At 47.5% G+C, this 26,193-nt stretch overlaps 2 protein-coding genes across 9 annotated transcripts in view; one reads left to right on the forward strand and one right to left on the reverse strand.

Annotated features, from left to right (window-relative positions):
- LOC116850399 (nephrin-like) overlaps window positions 1-26,193 on the forward strand; it is a 539,959-nt gene that overhangs the window by 114,072 nt on the left and 399,694 nt on the right. The gene's annotated exons all lie outside the window — the stretch shown is intronic.
- Window positions 19,301-26,101, reverse strand: LOC116850402 (glucose dehydrogenase [FAD, quinone]-like). Its single transcript, XM_032828652.1, has 9 exons — window positions 25,951-26,101; window positions 24,345-24,552; window positions 23,709-23,837; window positions 23,439-23,635; window positions 23,233-23,330; window positions 22,378-22,654; window positions 20,537-21,002; window positions 19,750-20,129; window positions 19,301-19,558 (listed from the first exon to the last, which is right to left on the reverse strand). Exons 1-9 carry the CDS (start codon window positions 25,951-25,953, stop codon window positions 19,457-19,459), a joined length of 1,860 nt encoding a protein of 619 aa, XP_032684543.1. The 5' UTR covers window positions 25,954-26,101; the 3' UTR covers window positions 19,301-19,456.

Genomic DNA, 26,193 nt, shown 5'->3' on the forward strand with positions numbered 1-26,193 from the left:
AGAGAGAGAGAGAGGGAGAAAGAAAGAGAGAATGCGAGTCGATTTGCTTGAAAGAGGGAAAGGGGAGGAATCGTTAAGTAATTTTTAATAAGCTATTCGAAAAGAAAGTGCGCACATGTGCGCGTGTTTAATTCCGCAAGGTGAACGACTGGCGAGTTACGACCAGGGGGGTTTCCTTCTGACGTTCGCGCGACTTCGATGCGGATATCTGGGCACGAAGGTTTCCGTTGTCGAAGAGGTTTCTTTGGAAACTTTTATGACAGACATTCCGCCGTGGAATGAGACGTGTGGTGCGCGATGTGCGACGCGGGCGCATGTGTGTGTAACTTCGCGTCGCGGAGAAACTTGGTGATCTGCAAGTCCCCCTCGCTCTCCCCCTTCCACGGCTCTGACATACACCTAACACGCGACGTAAACCGCGAAGTTGGCGCAAATATTTGTACGTTCCTGCGCGGAATCCCGCGCGACGTCGGCGCGCGGGGCTTATGATTATTCAAAAACGATGTAACTTCGAATCCGAACGATCGTTCCGCTCGCACTACTCCGGACACGACCGAGAGGGTAGAATCCGCGCGGCCTAGTGGAGCGGCGGACGATTAAGATCTCGAAGAAGCTCGTAAACCGGCGCGAGTTTATTGTTTTCGCAACCCTCCTTCTCTCTTTTCCCACGTCCCTCGCCCCCTCCGCTTTTTCATGTCGCGGGGATTTACGCGTCTGCCTTTTATTTATTCACGCTTTAATTACCACCCTGGTCTTCATCCTTGGGCGGGAAGGACGAAGGGCATAGGGAGGACGAAGGCGAGGGGGAGAGGAGAATGACGGGAGGGGGACGGCGGAGGAGGAGGAGGGGTGATGGTCGGAGGGTTGGGCAGCGGGTACGCGAGCGCGCTCCTAAACGAGAAACTTGGGGGTGGCGTCGAGATTAATGGGGCCTGGTTAACGTCGCGCTGGTGTACGCCAGGTGAGAAATTTGCGTTATTCGTATATGACTGGGGAAAAATGAGGAGGATGAGAGGAGCGGGGATGGTGAGAAGGGACGGTTGCGGGAGGGGAGGGTGGGAGAAGGAGGTAGTTTTATTTCAATGTTCCGCGCGGCACCGCGCGCGCTGAGCTACGTTTGTTAGTTACGGGAGGTAACGCGAAACATTAGCAACACAAAGAACATTTACCAGGAACGATGATTAACGTTAAAGAAGGAGGAGATGGAGAGGCAGCAAGAGGGGGATGCGAAATAAACGCGACGACAAAGCATTACAACGTTGCTTATTAGCAGTACTTTTTTCTCCTCTCAGCCTCTCTCTACTTCTTCTTCTTCATCATCATCTTCTTGTTCTTGTTTTTTTCCTCATTTCTTTTTCTTTTTTATAACCGAGCAACATTGCAGCGCGGTGTATGCGCGTTCCTCGTTTCACAGCGAGGCCGTGAAATACTCTCGACTCCGTTTCATTCCTCTTTACGGCGGCGCGAGAGATAGCGACGTGCTTGTAAGTTGTTTTGAGAAATTCGCGCGACTTGCCGCCGCCGCCGCCGTCGCCGTCGCTGCCGCCGCCGCCGTTCGCTCGAAAATTTTATTGTTCGACGAGATTGCTCGTCCGCTAGCCGCGCTCGTAATTTCGGGGGGATTTCTCGCGGCTGTCTCGATAAATCTCGCGATTCGTTCTCCTTCTTTCTTATGCCGTCTCCCCCGGGCCATTCGTTTGGATCCTGGAAGCTCTCCAATCGGGTATTCGGGCAGAGAGAGCGTCTTAATATCGCTAATGAACCTTCGTGGGTCCTCGTGAGAAAAAAAAAAGAAAGAGTATCGCCGAACGCCGCCGCCGTCGCCGTCGCTACTTCGGCGCTTGTTCTAAATACGAATTGCGTCGTAAAAGTTTTTATCGCTGAAAATTCCGCTTCCGTACAGCGCCGCCGCGGTCGGCGGAGATTCTAATTTTCCTTATAAATGCTACTTTAATTTTCCGGACGGCCTTTTTACGGAACTCGCGAGCTTGCTCCTCTCTTTCTCCCGATACTTAGGGAACTGCACAAACTGCGGTAACTTTGAATTGAAGTCCCGCTAATGACAATTTGATTACCCTCCGAGATAAGTGAGAGCGATAAGTGATAAATTCTGATTGTGCGCAATCCGAGCACATCTCGATATCCAACGATTTGATCTCGCGCTTGGAAAACGGCAGTGGAGAATTTATCTCAATCGTGCGAATCTCCGCGAATCCTCCTTCGCGAGGAGGAGGAGGGAAGGGGAGAGGGAGGGATCATGATCTCTCCTCGACATATTCGAGAACATTTCGCTCGAGCCGACGATTTCGACGTTGCCGAACGACTAGTCGAAGATTGCAGCAGCGTCGGAGTGCAGCGCGGTCCGCGCGAGAGATTCGTGACGAAGCAGGCAACGTGGCGCGATACGATCGAGTCAAGGGGTGGTCGAAGAGGGCAAGGGGCGACCGGCATTCATCTGGGCAGATAACATCGCTTGTTAAACCCACCCTTGCCTCCGGTGTAGCTAGCACGCTTACCTGGAGGGACGCCATTGCTCCCAACATCCTACTGACACGAGATAGCAACCCCAGTCACTAGCTCATCCACCCGCCTGTCCTCCCCGTCCCCACCTCCCGCTCCTCCTCCTTCGCCGCCACCACCTCCTGCATCGCCGCTTCCTGCACCTTCCCTCGTTCACCACCACGTCTGCCAGCTGTACGAAACATTACCAATATCACCGGAGCGCGTCGTTGCCGTCATCACGACCACCACCACCACCAGCTATATCGAGTGCTATCACGGACTCGCCAATCGAGCCAGCCGCTGCCAGATAACGCGCCTAACTGTCGCGTCTCAATTTCGACAGCGACTCTTTCATTACGGCACGGCATGGCTCGGCCTCGACGTCGGCACCGGTGTAGAGCGGTATCGGTGTCGGCCGAGACTGACTATCCACCTGCCCGCCGAGAGTGCACGGTGGTTGCGTTGATTTTCGTGCGTGCCTACGGCGATTACCGCCGACATCGCGACACGAAGCGTGTCGCGCAAGGTCGAATGGAGACCGCGACTGCGACGTATTCCCTTCCGCGGACTCGCGTTCGTACATACCACTTACAGCGGCTCGGACCAACTGGAATCGAATGTCACCGCGCGATAGGATCGTTATGGGAATGTTGGCTTGCGCGACGGTAAAAGTTATTAATCGACGGTGAGATACGACAGCGTGGGAGGTGGCGGCGGTTACCGGCCAGTATTCTTGCTGCACTTGAAGATAACCGTGGCTTGCAAAATTTATCGTGAAAATTTACGCGCGTGCATCCTCTCTCTTTCACATTCTCTCAAGAAAGAATGAGAGAGGGAGAGAGAGGAAACTAACCCTCTCCTAACGGCGTCTCATCGGTGGTGCAAAGTGAGTACGACACAAAAATAAAGGAGGTAATAATAATAAATCATCTTTATTATAGCTGCATAATGGGCGTAAAAAAGATGCTCGCGGTAATGGGCCGTAGGAAAAAGGCATAAGCCAGAGAGAGAACGCCAGTCTCGTTCTACGCGGTTCCTAATTAATTATTGCCATAAATAGCTGAAGAAACACAATTAGCGAGGCAGCTCGCGTAGGTGAGAAAAAAATTTCATAAAGTGCCTTTTTGCGATGGAAGCTCGCGAAAACTTTCCTCACATCCTTTCTCATGTTGACGGGGGATCGGGGCGCCGGAGGAGGGGGGATGGAAGGATTATTATATCGCGCCTCCTTCTTCCCGCGCTTAACCCACTCAACAATTTGCATCGCCGCAATAAATAATACAGCGCCGTTATCCACGAGGTAAAAGAGAAGTTATCGGTACACCAAGGTAGGAGGAGAGAGTTACGAGAGAACAAAGTCGAGCCATTTCCCTCAACAGATCGGCGTATTTGTCTTGAGAAAGTCGAAGAGTGCTCTCAATGATTCCATTTCTTTTTTTCTTTTTTTCCTATATTTCCGTGTGTTCCGTTTTTTTTGTCTGGCGCGACGTCGAAATGGGCAATCCGCGCATTTAGGAGTGATATCCTTTTCCGTCGTCGCCGCGTCGTCGTCGTCGGTGTTCACGTTCGAGGGCAGTAAGAAAAATACAAAACGAGAGACGATGTCTTCGGCAGCGAGCGGCAAAAAAGATCGCAGAAGCGGGTATCGATGGGTGCGGCGAGCCGGGGGAGAAGAATGGTTGGGGGACGCTGCTCTCGAGGTTGCTCGAGGATGGGGTAGCTCCGAAAAACAATTGTCGCGTCCTAACGGCGTAGATTTGTCGAATGACGGCGACGGCTCGGCTCCCTAACTCCGGATCGGAGGACGGCGGGACCCGTCGCGTCCCGCAGCCTCGGGATAAAATGTTGGCAAAATAAATAAAGCGTGACGCCACTCTATCGAGCCAGCCCTTCGGGGATCCGGCTGAAAGGAGTTTCCGACCTCCACCGCGGGAATCTGCACCTAAAGCGACACTGAAATTAAATGAGCGGCACAATTCGTAAGAGTGCTCCGTTAAAAGAACCCGCGCGGCACCATCGCGGGTAATCCGCTCCTCGAAGAGACCTTCGTTATAATAGCACGGGCCCTTTTATCGCGTCGCGGTCGCGTCCATTTAAGCGATCGTGCCAGCTCGACCGTAAATTTACTTTAAACTTTCGGCCATTCGCGCCGCTACGGCGGCCGTTTAAATAGTAATAGTCGGGCGCCACGGGATAATTTGATGTAATGGCGGTAATAAATAGCAAAACTACGCGGTAATGTTGGAGTATCGGAGCAACGGCGATTCGTCACCAAGAAGGGCGGCCACGGCGACACGGCGCGGATACTCCCTGTGGAAGAGTTCTCGTGCATTAAGTTTCAATAGAACTTTAACACTCACTACCACTACACCGGGCCGAAACTTATTAATCTATCCAGCCGTTCGCATCGTGGATCACAATGGTTACTGACTCACCCTGTACACGTGTATCAGTAACCATTGTCACCTGGAATACCTTCGAAGCAAGAAACGAAGGTGATCTTCGGAGACCGTCGGTGTTACTCTCTCTACTTAGAAAACGTTACCACCATAAGACGTTTTTTTCTACAAAATGTATGTATGAGTAATTTGGACATGAACTTTATTTGGAAGATATATCCCAAGTGGCAATAGCTACTAAATTCATTTTGCATGTCAATACGTATAAAATAGAACGCCCATCTATATGTTATGTTATCTATAAATCCCTAAACTCTTTAGCCGATTTAGACCAAATTTTGCATAGTTACTCTCTAGTACTCTGCGGAAAATATAGACTGCCGTGAAACCTGCACACCCTACGTGATTTCATCCCTTTGACATTTTGCGATAACTCCAGCAACGCTGGATAGTTTAAGTTGGTCTATATATATATATATATATATATATATATATATATATATGTAATAGAATATCTGTCCGTATGTTCTCTATTAACTCCTAAACCCTTTGACCGATCTGGACTAAACTTTGCATAATTGCTTTCTACGACACCGCAGAAAATATAGGTTACTATGAAACCTAGATACTCCACGCTCTTCCTTTGATTTTATCTTCTTGACACTGTGATAACCCAAGCAACATCGGGTGTATATAGTTTGAATTATTTATAAATATTGTTATCTGTCATTATGACGTACATGACATCACATGTTGAAGCTTTATCGAAATTTGATAAATTTCCCGAACGCATACTGTTAAAAACGGAGTGAGAGAGAGAGAGAGAGAAAGAGAAAAATATAATTACGACGGTATCTCGAACTCCTCCACGGATTTATCGTTCGCATTGCGGCTGATCAGGACGGGCGTCGTCGCCGACTTGAGCCTTGCGGCGTCTTCCGGGAGCGTTCCACCGTAACTAAATCCGCATCCGTGGATATTGTCGCCGGTAATTCCATCCAGCCGCGAGCGATCGGCCGATCGGCTAAGTTACACCTTTCGTCGACAGTGGAACGATATAACCAACGTAGCGCATTGAAAAGGGAATCATTCCTACGCGGAATCCTGTTCATGGGAGAGTATTAATACACACAACCGTCGCGGTGGTCGGCGTTACCGCTGTCGTCTCTGTCTCTGCATCCCACATATTTACTCGAGCGGAATCGTGTATTTTTTTCTCTCCCTCGGCACTGCGAAATTGTAGCTTAATGTCGAGCTCGTACACGCGAAGGCGCGAGTACACGGATTGGGAGCTTCCTGTTCCTCCTGGGCGTGTCCCGCAGGAGCGTAAAAAAAGAGAGAGAGAGGGAGGAAGAGAGAGAGAGAGAGAGAGAGAGAGAGTGCAGCGAGCAGGGAATTACGGGAGGAAGCGAGACGCGACGCGCAGGGCTCGCACATGTGCGCGCCTACGTGAAACCGGAAGCGGATACGGCAGGAACGGGACGGACGGGGTGAGACGGTCACGGGGGGTTAAAACGGGAGAATGGTCGCGCAACGGTCGGGGAAACGGTGGTGCGAGGGGGCGAGTTGGTTCGGACCGCTGCGACGGAACCACCGCGCATAAATCCTCCGCTTGACGAGCGCCGTTGTTTTTGCGATTTACGAAGCGCGACAATATTTGCACATTTGTTCTACGCGATCGGTGTCACCGGTCGTTTCGCCGCGACGCGGCAGAAGAATAGGAGAGAGGACCGGCGATAATTATTCAAGGAATCCAGCGGTCCGGCGCGATCCGTGATATACTCGTGCGCGCGGAGACAGCAGCTCGTGAGTCACGACTGAAATTCGCGCGCCGAATTTTCGCTCTTTGCTGGCCGGGGAAATTCGCGGGGTATCGCGCCACGATATAAAAATATCCACTTTTTAATTCCGCGACAGAGACGTCCACGGGTGACACGTGTCAATCGGCCATTGATATCTCGCGCTGACGGTGAAGCTCGCGATTCCACTGTGATCTCTCGCGAATCAACGTTGCCATTGCGTGCACGACGGCTGACGATGGAATAGAATAGGATGCCGCAGATACGTATACAATTGACGTAGAGTAGACCGAGGCGAATCGGGTAGACGAATAGGGTAGACAAGGTGAATCGGATCAATATAAGCTCTAAGACAGTTATTGTTAATATTTCGTTTTAAATGAGCAGTTTTATCATGCCATCAGTTAGTGACATTTAAAAAAAACAAAATATTAACAATAACTGTTTTAGAGCTTATATTGATCGCCTCGCCTCGGTCTACCCTACGCGACATTTATCTGTGTCTGACGAAATTCCGCAGGTACCGCCTCGTCTCGCCGAAGACACGACGGCGCACGTGAACGATGCAATAGCTGTCGAATTGTTCACACCTCTTTACCGTACTCTAAAGCGGAGGTCGCAAACTGTCGACACATACGCGGTCTTCCGCTGAATAAAATCGCCACGGCATTACTTTGGTCCTCACGGCGGTATCGCCTTATGCACGTGAGACGTGAGAGAGGCAGAGAGGAAGTAAGAGGGAGAGTGAGAAAAAAGCAGTCATTTGTAGCGACTTTTTATCGCTGAAAGTCAGAAGCTTTAAAGCGATATCGTTCCTTTCTCACGTGCCGGGCCGTTTAATTAGTCCAATTATGACTAATAACCGCTCGGCTGGGCAAACCTGGCGCCGGCCGGGGTGGTGTACGCGCGTCCAATAAAACGTCAGCGGCCCATAAAATTGACTGGCGCGAGGTTTTGTGTATTTTTCAGCCTGCAGCACGTGCGGTTTTGCAGCTATAATCCGCGCGTTATCGTCAAAGTTTCATCGAACAACGGAAGTGCATCGAGCGCATGATCGATGGCGAGCTCAAAGGATTAACAATGCTCGCCGGTGTAGGAGGAGTCGCGAGACTAAAAGAAGTCGCGATATAACACGGCGCGTCGGTGAATCGACTGAATTGAAGATTAATCAAACTTCACTCGGCACAACGCGCGATCGTCTCTGTGCATCAGAACGCCGCGGGAAAGCCAAGGGAGAAACATTCCGAGCTCTGTACTTAATTTAATCCCCTTCCTTTTTTATGTCGGATGACTCCATTTGCGCAATGTCTCTCGCATTCGGTCGCCGCAGTTAATTCGCACGACTTCACCCTCCGTTCGTTGCGTCTCGGCGCGGAGAGGCGAGCGAAACGCGTCCCGATATCAAGATCGTCAGCAATTTTGAGCGGAATCGAAAATTCGAAACACTTGGACGCGGATGGCCGCCGTAGACGGCCAGAAGCCGCGCGTGAATATTGCGCGAGGTTCGCTTTATTTTTTCAAAGCGAAATTCGATCGCCAGCCTTTGGTCTCTCCCTCTCTCTTTCCCCTTTTCTATCTCTCCCTCTATGTACAAAAAAAACAAGGAAATAGGATAAAAAACGGAGTAAAAAATATTTCCTAGGCACAAACGGACGGATGAGAGCGCCGACAGATTGCAATATCGCCGGGCGCGAGAGCGAGGGCGCGATCTCTCACGCGCCCTCCCCGCCAGGAGGATCGGCGCGCGTGCACGTTATCATTATTATTATCAATTTAAACAGATCCCGGGATCAGTATCGGCATAATTACGCCCGGTAATGACTTGTAGGTTAATTGAGTATCGGCCAGATCGATTTTCGATAATCCGTCAAAGAGGAGCCTCACTCCCGAGGCCTCCCCTCCGGCTCAATATCCTCGTCGTCGTCGGCGTGGCCACTCAAGGGGGCGCAATCAGAACGCGCATTATCCAGTTTATTCCGTAGTTTACGTGTGTCGCGTGCGCGCGTGCACGCGCGCCACGGCTACGCGTAAGCTGCCGAACGTGATCGCGCCCGGCGATGAATCGAGGCAAAGGGGATGAGAGAGAGTTTCAGTGCGCACACAAGCGGCTTACTTGCCGCACGTTGCCGTTTGACATGGATTACTGCGAGCGAACTGCGAAGCATCATACGGCTACACGTTACGTCGCCCGTCGTCGTGCGTTTCTTCGCCGGCTTGTACGCGCGATCGACCGTGTCGCTTCGCGGCATACATCGGCGATCGCCGCGTCGACATCCCGGACGCGTGCGACGTCACTCTGTGGAAATGATTGCGTTTGTCTTCTGAAAGATGGTAATGATATCTAATTAGAACTGTCCGGCGTTGCTCGGATCATCGCAAAATGTCAAGGGGACGAAATCAGAGTGAGGGGATGAGATGTCCAAGTTTCATGTAGCCTGTTTTTCGTGCAGGGTTCCCAAGAGTAACCATGCCAAATTTCGTGTAGATCGGTCAAAGAGTTTGGGAATGTATAGAGAACATAGACATTCTATTTTATAATAAATATATTTTATAATAATAATTTCATTGGTACATAACAAAAAAAAATAGAAAGAATATTACAAGGTACGCAGGAAAATGAAAGAGAGTACGAACAAGCGATGAGGCTGCTAATATTGCCTCATTTCTGTCTAACGAAAATTATTAATAATAGTAAATGAACTCGCCACGACATAGTTTCTCCACGCGACACGCCTCTACCAACTTTGTAATCTGCCATCGGCGATTCCAGCGCTCGCAATTTCGCGACACGCACAACCCCCTTTACGGTGGTCGCACCACCCTCCTTACAGTGCTCAGCGAGAGTCGTGCGCTCGTTACACGCAAATACAGACACACGTACGCGTAAACGCACCCACCGCACACAGACCTCGCAGAATCGGAAGGCAATTCATTAATATCAATTAGCAATTACCGTGCCACTTGGCGCCGTTACGAAGTGAGAGGCAATCTCAATCCCGTTCGACCTCTCGAGTGTCTTGCATGTCGGAGAAAACAGGATTGGTTCCGCGGGCGGGTGGTAGCAACGGCGGTCGCGGCGGCGGTGGTGGTGTGCGGTTTACTCGTTCGCCGACGCGATCAAATTGCAATTCTGATTTGCAACGGCGGTAATTCCGACGTGGAAGACGTAATAACGCGTTCTCGGCGCCCTCCGTTCTCCCGGCCGTCCCTTTCTCTTTCGATTTAATCCGGCCGCTGGAGCTAATTGGAAAGAAATGCAATATCGCCGTATCAGCGGAGGAAACGCGTTTACGCGACACGTAGCCGTGCCCCATCGATTCGCGCGCGACCGCTCGAATAACCGCGATTTATCGTTGTTTGTTTTATCGCGCTTAGGGTTTAGGTGGCTTTTAGTGCTGCGCAACGAGCTCGGTAGCTGGTCGTGCGATACGCGGCCGCTTTTCGCTTATTCTCGTTATCATCGTGCGCCGTAAAGTTGGCGCCGCGCGAGGGAGGTGAATTTACTATGTCCCCCGTCGTCTCTTCGTTCGAACCACTTGCCGCTGCTCGATGCGATCGCAGCGGAGCAACCTCGTGTAAATAGACGCTGCACGACGACATCCGCGATACTCTCCGTATTTTCGATGCATCCCCCTCAGCGACGAATCGGGCTGTCTCAGACTGTAAGCAGATCTCGGATCATAAGGTAGAGCGAGTGAAAGAGACAAACGGGTACGTTTATTACTCCTTTAAGAGTATAAGCTCTCTCTAAGACTTCTATCGATTATTGAAACTCATTTCAAATGAAATTACTCAGATTTGAATTCAGAGTTAGACGACTGTTTTTCAGTTGAATCGTGATTACACGAAGAGAATTTCGTAGTGAACATTATTATAACGACTTTATAACGGACAAATAGATTAACGTTCTGCAATAATCCACTTTCCTTTCATTTCATATCATATTACATGCATTCATAGGAATTAAAATACTATTAATACTTGCTATAATTCTGGTGAAATTTACCATGTTCTTTAACAAAATAGACCTTAAAAATATCTATATAAGAAAAAAATATTGTGATTGTAGTCCAGACTACAAACGGTCTAACTAATAGACTCTCGGTATATTTCTGGACTACTAAAATGATATTGTAATTTTTACCACAATATTCTCTCCGTGTATAAATAATTTTAATAAAACATCGATTTAAGAGAGAGAGAAAGAGAGAGAAAAAGAAAGAGCGGCGAAATGACCACACGAGAAAAAGAAGAAAGATTTCAGAGAAAGGCAGAAAGAGAGAGATGTAAAGTTTTGTTGCGATTGTTGAAAATAAAAATAAATACAATAAAAGTCGGTTAATACAATTGCGTCGTCCATCCGATCAGTCCCTTGTTTTGCTGTCACCGGTGGAGTACGAGGGAAAACGATGCGTGTACGAGAGATAGAAAGGGAAGGAAAGAAAGAGAGAAAAAATGGAGTCGCGGGGTTCACTTTACGCACGGTTTCCGCCGGACATTGCTTGACATCTGCGCGCGTCCGCCGAAAATAGAAGTGGTAAAATAATAATATATCGCGCTAAACGGCAACGGTGCCACGCAGCAGAGTTTCTCGGGTTTCAGTAGTACAGCTCGACGTTTGAAACGCCACACGAGCATCACCGTCCGCCGGCCGTCGACGATCTCGCGCGTCCATGGTCGCGTTGTCGACCGCGTTGTCTCGCGCGAGGAGAGATGCGGTTGTTCCAAATAATACAGGGTGTTTTTCTCTGTATCGGACGCGACACTCGTCGTCGTCGTCATCATCATCATCGTCCTGGTCGTTGACAGAGACCGGCCACGAATCCGCGCCTACAGTTTCGCTTCATCCTTTCTTTCTTTTTCCCTCTCTCCTCTCTTACCCCCTTTTCCCATCTGTATCTTTGAATGTGCATCACAGTGCGTCCTGGGAAAAGCGCGAAAGTCGGCCGCGAGAGCCCGCCGTTCCCGCGACTGTCGGCGTTATTTATTATCACGTTTTATCGCGATCATCGTATTTATGTATGCGTATATATATATATATATATATATATATATATATATATGCGCGGGAGCACAATCGCAAATCGCGTGGCACGAGAATGAGCCCCCGGTAAAAAACACACGAGACGCACAAGAGCAGCCAGAGGATGAGTAAGTGGGTGCGCGGGGGTGGCATGGTGCGGCAAACTACTCTCTCCCTCTTCCTCCTCCCCCCATCGGATTGGTCAACACGACCCATCCCCGGTACGTTCACTCGAGGGTGAAATAGGATCGGGCTGTTCGTATCGCGCGCGCGGAGAGCACTATGATTCCGTCCCAATAATACGGCGATACAATCATTACCCCGCGTGTTTCGGTCGACGTGCATTTCCCGAACGCTCTAACCCCCGCGGAAACACCCTTCGCCCGCGCAGCCCGGCGGCCCAGCCCGGCCGGGACGCGCCGTGCGTAGCACTTCAGGTTTGCTGCAACGCGCGACGGATGCACCGCTGGACACGGCGATACTATCGGAAATGCGGCCCCACGAGTCGCCCCTTCATCCGCTTTTCGATTCTTTATCCTCGCGGCTCGGAATCGGAAAACAGGTATCCCCGGCTGGAAACGTGAAACTTTTACGGCGACGCGATTAACTTGGTGACGAACGTGACGCGCGCGCACAGCGGGGGGGTTATATTTTATATTTCAACGGCCGCGGCGTATATTTTAAACGGCGCAAGGCGCGTCTCGCGCCGTTTTATCCATTTCGAAGAATAAATGCTGACGAACACTTTGCGTCACGTTTTTGAGAAATATAGAGGGAGAGGAGGTGGAGAAAGAGAGAGGGAGAGTGACAGTGAGAACAGTGGCGTTGCGGCGGGCTTTTCGGGTTGTAAAGTACCTTGCGTTTCAATTATTTCGTTCGCATTCGCGAGAGTTAATTATGAGGCGATTATTAGCGTGCCTGTGCAACGAGCGCGAACTGCGCCGCGCCGTGCAATTTTCTATCCGCAAAATTTGACCGCGACATACCGCGCGATCAGCATTTCCGAATCCGGCAACATTAACTTCGTCGTGATAATGCGATAATGCGATGCGAGCCACTTGAAAATGACGATGTTACGTCGATACCGTAATGAATCGGCGGTAAGCGAGCATCGATCGATTAATCATGGAAAATGCGATCGTTCCTGGTTCCGCAAAAGCTCCCGAAACACAACCGCTGACGAGCGCTTGATAAGCGATTGATATCGCTCAGGTTGCTCGCCGCTCGGGGGAGGGCGAGAGTGATCCAAAATTAATGGCGTTACTCTACGCTCAGACTGGAGAAGAATCGAGAGAGAGAGAGAGAGTGAGAGGGGGAGGGAGAGAGGGGCAGAAGCCAGTTGATTTTTGCTAATTTATTCACGAAACAAACATAACGACGGCCGATGAGTGGCCATCAAATTGAAAATTTATTTAAACGTCGCTCTAATTGGATCATCTTATACAAGCAGTGATTCCGCTCGGCCGTATAACGAGGCTGAATATAACGAACCTGTTTCCTCCGACGTGTGCGCCGTTACGTAACGTAAGCCCGACTATTTCGGATTTAATAACGCGCTTTTCCGTTAGACGAGTGGTCGTTGAATTAATTGCGTTAATTGATTGTCGCAGTGTACCATCACCATCACTGTCACGCTCGCAAGTCATTACATTTCCGCTCCAATTTCTTGCGCGTGATTGTCTGCGAGTCGAAGCGCGGTGCCCGACTTTCCGATCGGAGGGAGGAATATCGCTTGCAATACAAATCTTTGTCCTGAGCTCTGCTCAAAGTTGTTGAGTATTCAAACGACGTTGAGTATTTAATCGGAGATAACAGAAATTACCAAACGGAGGGAGATTTTAAGGTATATAAAATCTTTCAAATGAGAACTTTTAATAAATTTCCGAATAGAGCGTAAGCGTATGTGTGGTATCATAATTTCGTCGAAAATCAAATTTACGTGCGATATTTTTGAGCGGAAAAATGCAGAAAGAATCGCAAGGGAGAGAGAAAGAGGAAGAGAGCAGCGGCCGATAATTCCCACGTGAGAAGGGCGCGTCGTCGACGTGTCTTATTTTCCCGCGCCAGACGACGACGCCTTGTACATTGTCGTCGACATGCTCGCGGCTGCACGCCGCGCGCAAAAAGTAGGGCAAAACCGGTCCGCCCGACGGGCCAACTTGTGTAACGACGTGCACCCTTCTCCCCGCGAGAGCAGCCAAGTCTTCCCGGGTGCTCTCAAGGTAGGACATTTATTACGACGACTCCGCCGACGACACCGACAACTTTCCCTGGCAGGATAAATAACGAGGCAACCGGCAAAATATTTTAGCGAGGTGGTTACGTTGAGTTACGCGCCCTAAGCCTACGTGGCTTACGCGACGCGATCGGTCGGTTCTCTGCCTCTCTCGCTCTCTCTCTCTTTCCGTCCCCCCTTTCTTTTGTTTCTCGGCGCGCTGACAGTGAGCCACCACCCTGGATTTATCGCGTAATCCGCGAGGTCAAATATTAACGATTCACCGCCGTCGTTTGGAGCGCGGCGACGCGAATAACCTCGCCGAGAATTCCTTATCTTCACCTTCTGCAATCGAGTCTGCACTGCGGTGCATTGATAGGATCTTTTTTACGCTACCTCTACACTATTAAATCCGTAGTGTCAAATTATACTCAATTTGAGTTATTTTTAACCATTCCTATAAGTCGCCATTGCTCCTACTAAATATGTCGTTAATTTAACTAATGTAATGGAGTTAAATAATTTAACTTAAGAAATGTATTAAATTTGACTAAAATTTAGTTTATTTTTTATTATGTGCACGTTAATGTAACCTTTGTTTTATTAAAAAATGACTTAATATTGTTTTAAATGGGTTGATTAGATGTGGTTGTTTTTTTAAACACATGTTTTGTGTTAAAATAGTAAATTTTTACACACATAATAGTTAAAAATAACTAAATATTATTTAACTCAAGAAATTGGTTTAAATTTGACCCTTCAATATTTAACAGTGTAGACTTTCCTGAATCATGTATCTTCATCTTCATTTTTCTCAAATGTACTCTATGTGGATTAGATCATTCTTGCACAACTACGGCCAATTATCGTGCAAATGATACAAGAGCCATTTTTACGCGATTGACCAACGACCACCATAATTAATCACGTTGTGACTGGCACTGATCACGAAAAGTGAAGACACGCTCGGTCTGTGGACTCGTAGAGATACGCGTTTGGAGCTTACAGAAGGTGGCGCTCATGTCTACACCTTTCTACACTCGAAAGGGACACCATTAGTGCACTGCTCTATACACCGGGACGCGAACGCGAGCGGCGCGTTATCGGAAATTATTATGTCGGTTGCATCACTTCCGTTTCCAGATGGTTACGAGAAGCCGAGCGGAGCAGAGGCAGTTGCTGGGCGTGCTCGATCGAGAAGCGAATTCGGTAAACAAAGCGCGCGATGTTGGCTGCCGCGAACTCGCGCACGCGAACGCGAAAGTAGCTAAACTCGGCGCGCGTCGATAATCTTCAGTCTCGCAACTTCCGTTTCTGGCGGTAATGTTCCACGGGCCGCTTTATTAGACGGTAATATTCGCGCGTCGCCGCGCTCTAATTAGGACGAAGTTTTCAGCGCGCGCCGGAGGTTAATGCAGTTATTTGTTTGTCGATAGTCACACACCTAGCCGGCCCGGGCCTCGCTGTTATAATTTTATAACTTGGCGCTTAATGTCGCATTAACGACGCGAGGAATTATAAATTCCGGCGTCAAAGCGGCCGTTACTACCTAACGAGGCGACGGAGATTTCATTACAGCAGGCGCGAGAAAGGCTCACCCGGCGTAATCGGATTCGCCCGAGGAATTGGAGCATAATTTTCAGAAACAGTCGCGGCCGCTTTATCAGTTCGATATTTCGTAATTTAATGGATCGCATAATTCACAAACGCTCAATCCGCCCGTCTCTCTATGGTCGCACTCTTGAGTGCGTTACGCGCCGATTCATTCGCACACTTCGTTTCGCCAGATCCGCGGGAGGATCCACGATATTCGCCGTGATAATCCGCGCGGAAGATATGGCACAGTTATCGATAATACATCTGACTCCATTTCCCGTTGCTTAACCGTTGCGGTAGTCGCGGCCACCTGAGAGATGCTGAACGATTTCGTTTTGGCGCGGCGCAAAGTGTGAGTTAATGTGATACACGCCGCACAGTTTTCCAATATTCCCCACCGAATATAACTGCTTAATATTGCAGAGACTGACGCAAAGCTGCTTTTCAGAAGTGTTGTAATTTTTGCTGAACTGACGAAATGTTTCACGAAATCTCTCTCCGTTCTTATCGCACAAAGAGCCGTGACTGGCGGAAGGACTCGCGCCGAAATCTAAATGTTTTCTCGTGGATTCGCGGCTCAAAGCCGCTCGTGGGTCTGTCTCGCGACGCCATCGTCGCGATACATCGTCAGGCTGGGATATTATACGACCTCAAATAAGCAGCAGTTAGCATTATGAGAATCGCTTCTTCGACTTGTGTAAAGCGCGCGGCGCTCGCGTCGGGAGGTCACACAGGAGGCGTTTGAAGTCGCCGGAGACTCCGGGGCCAACCGCGCCATCCCACCATGAATTCATTCGCACCCTCATGAAATTCAAAGCAGTCGTTACGCTCCTGGCACAACGACAACGAGTGCGACGGCGAAGAGGACGAAGAGAACGGGATGGCGCGGATGTTATATAGTACGTGCACGGGATGGTGGTGCCTACATACCCATCTACCTACCAACCTACCCATCTACCTATCTATGCCTGTCTCTCTCTTTCTCTCTCTCTGCCTGCGCGATGTTCGATGTTTTATTTATAATTTGTTTATCTCATCATCTGCTCTCGGACTTGCCGACTTGTGTATGTAACGGTGTCTACACGGTGCCAGTGCGCACCGTCAGTGACTCTCAAGCATCCGTCGAAAACATGAATAGGCAAACACGTCGCTGTATACCCCGCCGAAAACTCTTTTCCCGTCGCAGGCGGCCGACACGAGTGAGGAATTTAAACTTCGTGAAGCGCGTCAAGCGGGTGAGTTTTGTCGCGAGAGACCGTCATCTCGTAGGACAAAAACCGAAAGTCGCGACGCACGGCGGTCCCGAGAAGTGCTCGAGACGTAATATGCTGAGGAGAGCTAACGGTTGTGTGTGTTACTAGAGATTGGCGAACACGCGCCCGCACAAGTGCTCTCTCCTGCGAAAATTCAAACTCCATTTCTTCCCGACGGGAACGTCAAAGAGGGTCACGTGTCGTGGCGTTTCGCGGGGCTCAGCATTTAATCTTGTATGATTACTCCTCACACGTGGTATCCTCGCGACGATAAACCTCGCTTCATATCCAACGAGGAGTGATGTTGCCGTATTTCTTCCGAGAAACTCGAGATCATTTATTTCCAGCGGTTTGCAACGCTTGAAAACCATTAGTGCTTCGACACTTTCGCGTCGAGAAAAATCGACTGCGAATTATACGAGGAATAACGCCGGTTTTTTATTTATTTGTATTTTTTCTTTTACTAAATCCGCGGAAGCCTGTGTTTATCTGTGTCACACAGACACGCACACATATAAAAAAGGAAAAAAAAAAGAAATGAAAAGGAAAATCAGGTGACAAAATAGTCGCATATTTTCGCCATCGTTTCATAACGTTTGACGAGTCACCGACGAAAAACTAGAATGTAATTATGCGCGGGTTAACTTTTGTTCCTGATTACAATTAATACCGGCGGGCAGCGTGAAATTACGGGCGGAAATTGCCGCTTGTCGAGAGACGCGTTTGCATTCATCAGCGGCGCGAATAATGGAGATGACATTTCGATCTTTTTCTCGCGCGCGCCGCACTATGCGCGGCGCGCAAACAGCGGCAATTGACGACAGATAGGACGTACGGTGCATACGGCTGCTCCATTCGGCGCGAGCGTTACATAAATTCGCATGGCATCCGAATGGATATGGAATCAGGGAAGCGGTTCGAGAGGACCACTCGGACGCGCTGCAACGCCTCGATTCGGTTAATCCTTCCGCCGGCGTGTCACGGTCGCGCCGATGAAAACAACTCTCGTGCTCTCGCAACTTGGCCGATTGGACGCAAATTAACGACCGATGTAATTGTATTCAGTTTTCGAGTGGACCTCGCCGCATTAATCACTCGACGTGAACGCGCGCGCGTTTCGAATGGCCGGGATGGATACGGGCTTACGTAAGAAAGGGATGATGATAAGATGCCAACTGGTGCATAATCGGTTGCGCGCTGCATCTCGTGTCTTACGTTTGACACCAAGGCGCTACGCTTCCGGAAGCGCTCGGGTGACCTGGCCTGACATTCTTTCGTAGAGAGTGTCAGCGCGCTGTTTCAAAGCCAACCTTTATAAATCTAGCCCGGTTGGAATGCAGGAATCGTAAATAACTTGCAATGGACTTCGTGATCGCCGCCAAGACTATGTTAGATCATTTTTAACGTGCTAATCTCCATCTCTTTGTCTTCATCCCTTTCTCTCTCTGTCTCTTTCTCATTTTCTCTCTCACGAGGCAGAAAAAATCACGAAATATATCATTGACCATAACGTTTTGCGCTCTTGAATCAACGGAAACGCTATTTATGAAAGCGCGCTTGCAATTTACGTTGAAGGAGAGTTGCCCAAATCCCGCTTAACAACGCTGCCGGCGAGCCGGGCGAGCGAGACGGGGGTGGGGGCGCAGGTAAATGCATTAACACGATTTAATAGACAGTATTTTTCGATATTCGAATACGCGCCGATTGTCCGTATGTGCCCGGGGCGCGATTATTAATGGATCGAAACTTTTTCCCCGCCCTGTCGAAGCGTTCGTCGGGCGTTCGGGTTTAATGCACTCTCGAGGCCGGGGCGTATTCGATCTCGAAAAGTTCAGACGGATGAATAGCTACCGAGGTCAAGCGAAGGGTCGCGAAATCGCTCTCTCGTGTAAGCACGCGAGTCTAAGGAGGTCGAGTGCGGCTCTCCAGGCTTCCAGCTTCTGTGACTTGCCGTGGAGGCCGCCGGTACCTTTCCATTCTGCCGTCATGACCTCCTCCTTCGTTTCATCTCCCTTTCCATCTTAATAATTAAGACGTAGGATATCGTAAGTGGAGCCCGCACGATCGTATTGCATATTCTCTCGCGGCGCCGCGAGATGGTGCCATCTTGAATTTTGTTCGCGTGGACAAATTCAGGTGGCCGGTCCTCGATCGGCCGATTCGAATAACGTCTCGCGCTTTCGAAGAGAGCTTTTTCCCGCAGCGGGAAAACTTGAGATTCCGAGCGTTTGAGCGTTAGGTCGTTAGACACTAAAGCAGCGTCGCGGAATAAAGGCACGGGTTCAACTGTATGCAAAGTACGCGCAGTCAGGATGTTTTACGAGATACCTGAAATCGTCTCGCTTCGTGGACTACCTACAGCGGGTAATTCACGACGGCCATACGGCGAATTACCTTAATCGTCATGGCGCAACTTTATTCCCGTAAACTGTCTTATCTTTGTCGTCACGAGCGATTGTCGTACGAAGCTGATTTAGAGCGGACAAATTTGGGACGATGAATAAATCACTGGCGAGACCGTGCTACGCGTCTTTATTGAATTACTTCACGAAGTCGTCGTCTACACAAATTCTCTCCGCCGGGAACAGAAATTGATCGCACTCCTAATTTTCTCCGGCGTGTAAAAAGGTCGGACGCCGTCGCGATAACATTTTATCTGGCTCGATCGCTCAACGTTCGAGCATTCCGAGCACTCCATACTCCTCCTTGATGAAATCGGCGACTCTCTCGGCGATCATGTGGATCGTAGCGACAGGATTGCCGGACACGACCTACAAAATGCAAATGCGACACACGTTAATTGACATCCTCGGGCGGTCTCGAAGACGCGTAGCGTGTTGCTTGCGTGAGAAATTTGTCAGGAAAGTTTCTTAACGCGACGTCACAGGCGAGCTCTTGCGTATAACCGCGAGTTGTGCCTTCAGGCCCGATCGAATGTTAGGAATAAACGTCGGCGAATTACCTGCGGCATAACGGACGCGTCGGCTACTCTCAATCCTGTCATATAGCGAACCTTCAGTTTCGGATCAACGACGGCCAAGTCGTCGTTGGTCGCGCCCATCTTGCATGTACCAGCCTGGTGATTTTCGGGTCTCGTCTTCTGGCGAATTTGGCAGTCCCAATAATCCTTATTCGATGCCACCGGTTTGCCGAATTTCTTGCATTTTTCAGCAGTGTTTACGATCAGTTTCAAACCGTACTTGTTTAACGTTGACGCCTTCGATAGATCCAGGATCTTTTTGATACCTTGGTAAATAATGTCCCTGTCTCGTGGTTTTGACAGTTCGTTACTCCAGATGTTCGGAGGCTTCATGGGGTCCTTAGAATCCAACATGATCCAGCCTGAAATTCATCAAGGATACACATTCTGCGATGTCGCGCTTTTATTACGAACGAAATTCATCGCAAAAAAGATTTCACTCTGCGCTTCGCATATCTCTTTTCGTTCGTTCAACGGTGCGCTTGTAATCGTGAATTTTAGTGATATCGTAAGCGGGATAGAAGACGACTACGAAGTACTTAAAGAGTACTCCGTCAGAGAGAAGAAGTAGCGAGTTTTCTTCTGCGCGCGCTACCTCAAATATCGTGAAATATTGTTATTTCAATTTCGCTAACGATCGTTTACCGCGCTGGAATATCGTTAACGAGGGCACTCAGTCATTTTTTTTCACTCTATCGGGGCGCGGAGAGCTCGGCACGGTACTTCACCGTTCGCAGCACACGCAGTTTATGCAATCACTCGCGTTTACCTCTGCTACGTGTTTGAAGATTTACGGACGTCATCCTGATGGTCTGGTTGCTCCGCGTCTGCAAGTCCGGTATTTTTCCCTCCATATCGCAAATGGCTTGATAACCGGCGAAGAAGATCTGGATGTCCGGATCGTCGTCGGTGGTGTAGGAAGACTTGAGAATCGCGGTGAGTTGAGCCAGACCTGTGGACGCAAGCGGGCCGGTTTGATTGTACATATACGAATAGATGTTAATCGAATTCAGTTCTTCCACTGCCGGCTGATTTAGAACGAAGTCCATGCCGTAGGATGCGTGATTGTGGAGGTTCTTGCCGACACCCGGTAGCTCGACGACTGTTTGAATCTTCATTTCGTTCAAGTGCGCCTTCGGCCCGATACCCGATAGTAGTAGAAGCTGAGGCGAATTTATGGCGCCGGCCGTGAGAATCACTTCTTTCCTCGCGGTTGCTTTGTGCCTTTTCCCATTCTGCGAGTAGGACGTTAATTGTCGATTAAAAGTCTTCGTTACGTGGTCGAATACGTACATACATAGATAGGCGGATGGATAGATAGATGGACAGATAGATAGATAAATAGATAGACAGATAGATAGATGGATGGAGATAGGTAGGTCCCAAGTAGAAACATCTCAGGGAAAAACTAATTACTGGCCAGTAATTAGACAGTTTTTACTGCTAGGATTAATTAGACAGTTATTGTTTTGAAACTTGGCAGAAAATACTGGCTATTTTTTCATGGCCAATTACTGGTCAGAAACTAGACTTGAAAAAATAGTAAGTAAATACTGAACAGTTTCTGTCCATTAAAAACTCTGAAAATACTATTTAGTATTTCTTAGGTAATTTTTTGTCAGAAACTATGCAAGAAAAATAGTAAATAAATACTGGATAGCTTCTGCCCAGTAAAAACTCTATTCAGTATTTTTGGGCCAGTTATTTCTCAGAAACTATACAAGAAAAATGGTAAGGAAATGCTATGCATTTTCTGTCTAAGAAAAAATCGGAAATTACTGACGAATTTTTTCCTGGCCAAAATAAAATAAAATATTATATTAAAGATGATATTACACAATTTTTTTAAATAAAAATTATAAAAATTTAATTTTAATAAAATTATGGTTTCGATACATATTAAATTATTTATAACTATTAATAAACTGAAAAAAAATAGATACTGATCAGAAACCAATAAAAAAATGCATATAAAATAATCAAAAACTACATAGAAACTAGTAAAAAACTACTTAGAAACTACTAATAAACAAGTTAGATACTGATCAAAATTTAATTAAAACCTAATCTGAAAGACCTAGTTCAACTGTCTAGTTCAACTGTAAAGTTTTTGTCGAAGTGAGCGTCGACCAAAGTCAGTTTCTAGTCAAGAAAACTAACTAAAAACTAGCTAATTACTAAAAATTCCTGGACAGTTACTAGTCAGAAACTGGATAAATTTCTACTCGGAGTGAGTAAATATTATAGCACAGTGTTGAGTATTAGTAGATTAAAATGTTAATTGACTGAAATAATCGACCAATTAATAACCAGAATTAATCGATCGTCATGTACAAAATGTATAACTGAATCAATTGATGAAATTAATTATTAATCAAACTTTGATTTCATTGATTAATAATTAATTTCATCAATTGATCAAATTACTCGTGATTACATATATGATGACTAATTTGGTTTGTCGATTACTTTAGTGAAAGAAAATTCTCTCATTGCGATTAATGCCCAACATTGGTAGATAGACCAAATACATAGACAAATGGAGAGACGCAACCGTCGAATCGTGGGTGCAACAGAACTTCAAAGGACGCGGAAAGTCAATTTACTCACTATAATGAACTCGACTCCGCTGGCCTTCCTGTTCTTCCCGTCAGCCTTCGTAATGATTCTCGTCACGGTCGCGTTCACAGTTACGTGTAGATTTTTACGGTTCCGGGCCGGCCACAGGTAGGCTCTGGACGAGCTGAGCCTGACGCCCTTGTTGCTGATGGTTTGAGCTATGGTGAAGCCCGTGATCTTCTCGCCCACCATGTCGTTGGTGGTGCCAAGTTTCACCTCGTCCGCCGCGACGAGAACGTCCATGGCGAATGGCGGCTGCCAGGGGAATCTATTAATGAAAGTAATCAGCGGGAGTTGAACGCGCACATTTAGACCTATTGAAACGACGAGGAGGCCACGGGGATTATATTAAAGGCGCTCTGCTCGCTCTGGACGTATAGATTCTATTAAGCGTATGTGGTCGTATTAGTTTCTCAGCTGACACGCGAGTAAACAACGACACTTTTCGACGATGACAATTTGTGCTGGCAATTTCGACTGACTATTTGTGCAAGTTAACCCCGAATGAGTCTGAATCTTTTCGAATCTTTTCGTAAGAAGAGCACTGCGAAAATGGTAACGTAGATAATATCACTATAAAAGCGATTCGAGAGCGTTATTTCTAAACGCATAAGCGTGCAATTGATTAAATTTTTTTTACATGTTCCTTACTGTCTTAAGTCACGTCATTTAACACGCTTAAATGTATAAAATTTTAATTTACACATGATAAACGTGTTGAAGGACATGATTTAAAACCATAAAGGACGTGTGAGAACAGTTTCAGCCAATTACACGCTTATGTGTTTAAAAATAACACACTCGGATTGTCGGACACTTTCGCAGTGTCGCGATAATCGCACACACCTTTCGACTATCAGCGGGCCTCCGAAGCCGTGATGTTCCTTGCTAACAAAACGCCCGATGTCCTTGTTGTTTTCTGACTTTTTGAAGTACGGCAATACCTGTAGCGTAGAAGAACGGAAAAATTGATATTAGAAATATCCCCGCATCAGCACGCCGCGCGGAGAACGGACAATAATTTCGTAAGTCGTTCGCGTAAAATATCATACTTCCTGCCACGACCATCCCGTGGCTCCCATTTTCACCCATCTCGTGTAATCCTTCTGGTGGCCACGATGGTAAGCCATACCGTGATGAGAGGTGCATCCGCCGAGATTCTTGCCCCTCGGCCAACTACACCTGCCGCCGGTTTCTAAGCAAGCGTTTTTCTCGTTGTTGGTCTTGTACTTCCAATCCATATTCGTGTCTGCAGCGAATGTGAAATTATTCATCGGGAAGAAGTATTATTAATCGCGTCGCGCGAGGAACGAGAACGTTACTGAGATAGAGTCCAAGATTGCTCGGTATTTGCATGCCGGGTGCCTCGTCTGGTCCAGCTTCCAGGAGGAGCACTGACCATTTCGTGATTTCGCTCAATCGGGCGGCCACGATCGGTCCGGCTGCTCCAGCTAAATCGAAGACAGATGATCGTGAAATATTCCTGTCCTTTCTTAACGATAGCACTTGGTCTTCGAATCGTTCCCTAGAGTCGACATTCGCCGATTGCCGAATTACGGTTGCAATTCTCGAATTCGACATTTTGCATCCGTAACGTGACGAAACTTCTACCCTCGAGTTTAATCCTCGGTGCATCGTGGTATTAATTAAAGAATCAATTTATTTCATCAAAAGAAAATTATTAAACATAAGTGAGAAAGATGACTAACAAAATTATTAATTTTTCCCCTGCTTTTTGAAGAATCCCTAAGAAAGAATAAAAGAATGTCATGAATTGTCGATTCTTACAAATAGTTTGAACTAGCCGAAGAGGAAACTCCAAGTAAAATCAATCCAATAGACTCTGATAGAATGCTGACGATTAATACGACTTATTAATTGGGTAGGTAAGATGAAGCGGACATACTACGTTGTTGTAATTGTTTATCCTCGGATTCTCACATTCGCCTCCGTCTTACCTCCGACGACGATGAAATCATAAGTGCCGCTCGGTCTCAAAGTAAGTTTAATATGGTTGCACGGGTCGTTGATAGCTGGGCTATAAGCAGCCATCATGTTCAACGTAGCGAGTAGATAAGTAATGGGACTCGCGGGACAGGCATCGGCTATTGAAAGTCCACCTAAGAATGGATCCTGACACGGGACCGGTATGGGATTGAATACGTCCTGCAACAACACAACGACCAACATTTCGTACACAGCTATGGATATATTACCGTGAATTCTCGAACGGAGCTGCGTACTCCATGTGTAATTGTCCCGCATAAGCGCGCACAGGGGTGCTACGTTACTGTTGCGTCCACGAGTCTGTGGACGGTGCAGCAAAACTTAGCACGATCCGAATGATCTGCTAACGGCTCATATTTCGCTCACGTCTAACAGAAAAACTTGCATTCATCTCCCGTCTTCTGATTCTGGCACGTTGCTATCAAAATCTTGCACTCTACTGCCTCGTCTGTGTATGCATACGAAGCAATATGCTATATAGTGCGCGCGGCGTGCACACGTACACGGTCGCTTAATTGTGTGCATATCCCCTCCACACGCTAGAGCGTACTGCCCGGATTTACAAATGACATCACTGATACGAAGTCATTGCGCGCTTTCCATACTTTTTACCTGTTCTCAAACGCATCTATATTGCATAATAACAAAGCGCGATTATTGTTCGCGTATCTCGTAACGCGAACGCTCCAACAATAGCGCTGACGAATTGAAAGAGAAAATAAACCTTCCCTTTGACTCTTACAGAAACTCTACGGCAGAATGCACTGAGAGAAGAAAATGATTGACCTAATTAAAATTAGTTATTTTTGGTCCAATTATATTTTTTTGGTTGTTCCAACACGCAAAAATGGGAGCAGTAATATACATATTAGGTAGTATAACTAACGTTATAGTAGAATCTTATAAAAAAACTGTTTTCTTGACCATAATTTATAGTAATTATTCCTCTATGCCCCTCGGTAGGCTTGACAAAACCTCCGAGGGGTATATGATAAGGATAAAGAAATCCAAAAAGATGGAATTTGCCAGTATAGGTTAAGATACACCTAGGATAAGGAAAGTATATAAGGCAAAAGGAAAAAGAAATAGGTTAAGATAAATAAATAGGTTAAGATGATAAAAAGGAAAAATTAAGAGAAATAGGCGTATATAGGAAAAATATATAAAAGACAAAGGAACTTCTTGGCACTATAATAAAGCTGAAGTTGAAAATAAAGATAGATAGATATTCCTTTATGTGATTATAATTACACAAATGACAATCATTTTTCTCCTCAGTGCGAATGCGCCGTGAAATATATCAATCCTTAGAAATACTTAGAACTGATCGAAGAAGCTTTAGGTAACGCGCCAACAGATCGAGTGTCGCGTTTGTTGCGAACGGAAGAGGCGAAAATAATCGCGATATCATCACCGCGAGACCGTCGACACTACGTGAAGAAGAGAAAAAGAAACAACGGCAAACCGATTTTCTCACATTGACCGTGCAATCCTCGCGCTTCTTCGCGATCCATGCGAGATACAATGTGCGCGTCCTTTGTGGGTGTGTCGACGTACCATTTTTCCTGCAGACGCGTCTGACTCGCTTCTGGAAAACCTCCTCGGAGGAAAACTGTTCGTCTCCGCCGTCCCACGTTTTCCTGATTGTCACGCTCTCTTCGCCGTCGCTTTGTTATATACTCGCTTCTTAATAACATGCATATGTACCTTCCTCAAAATGTCTAGCCATGATTAAGTACTCAAGTGACAACTAGCCGATAATCCGCGATGCTAGTTACAACTCGTTATTTGTCACACTTG

Source organism: Odontomachus brunneus, unplaced genomic scaffold, assembly GCF_010583005.1.
Source record: "Odontomachus brunneus isolate Ranch 3 - 2012 unplaced genomic scaffold, Obru_v1 Obru_scaffold_144, whole genome shotgun sequence".
Taxonomy (NCBI): Eukaryota; Metazoa; Arthropoda; class Insecta; order Hymenoptera; family Formicidae; genus Odontomachus; species Odontomachus brunneus.

Bases quoted from the DNA above. Each gene is read 5' to 3' on its own strand.
- LOC116850402 (XM_032828652.1), bottom strand. The intron at 23,331-23,438 runs GTATGATATTTT...TCTACGCTACAG, and splicing joins CGGGATGGTCGTGGCAGGAA to GTATTGCCGTACTTCAAAAA. The intron at 21,003-22,377 runs GTGAGTAAATTG...TCCTACTCGCAG, and splicing joins GCGGAGTCGAGTTCATTATA to AATGGGAAAAGGCACAAAGC.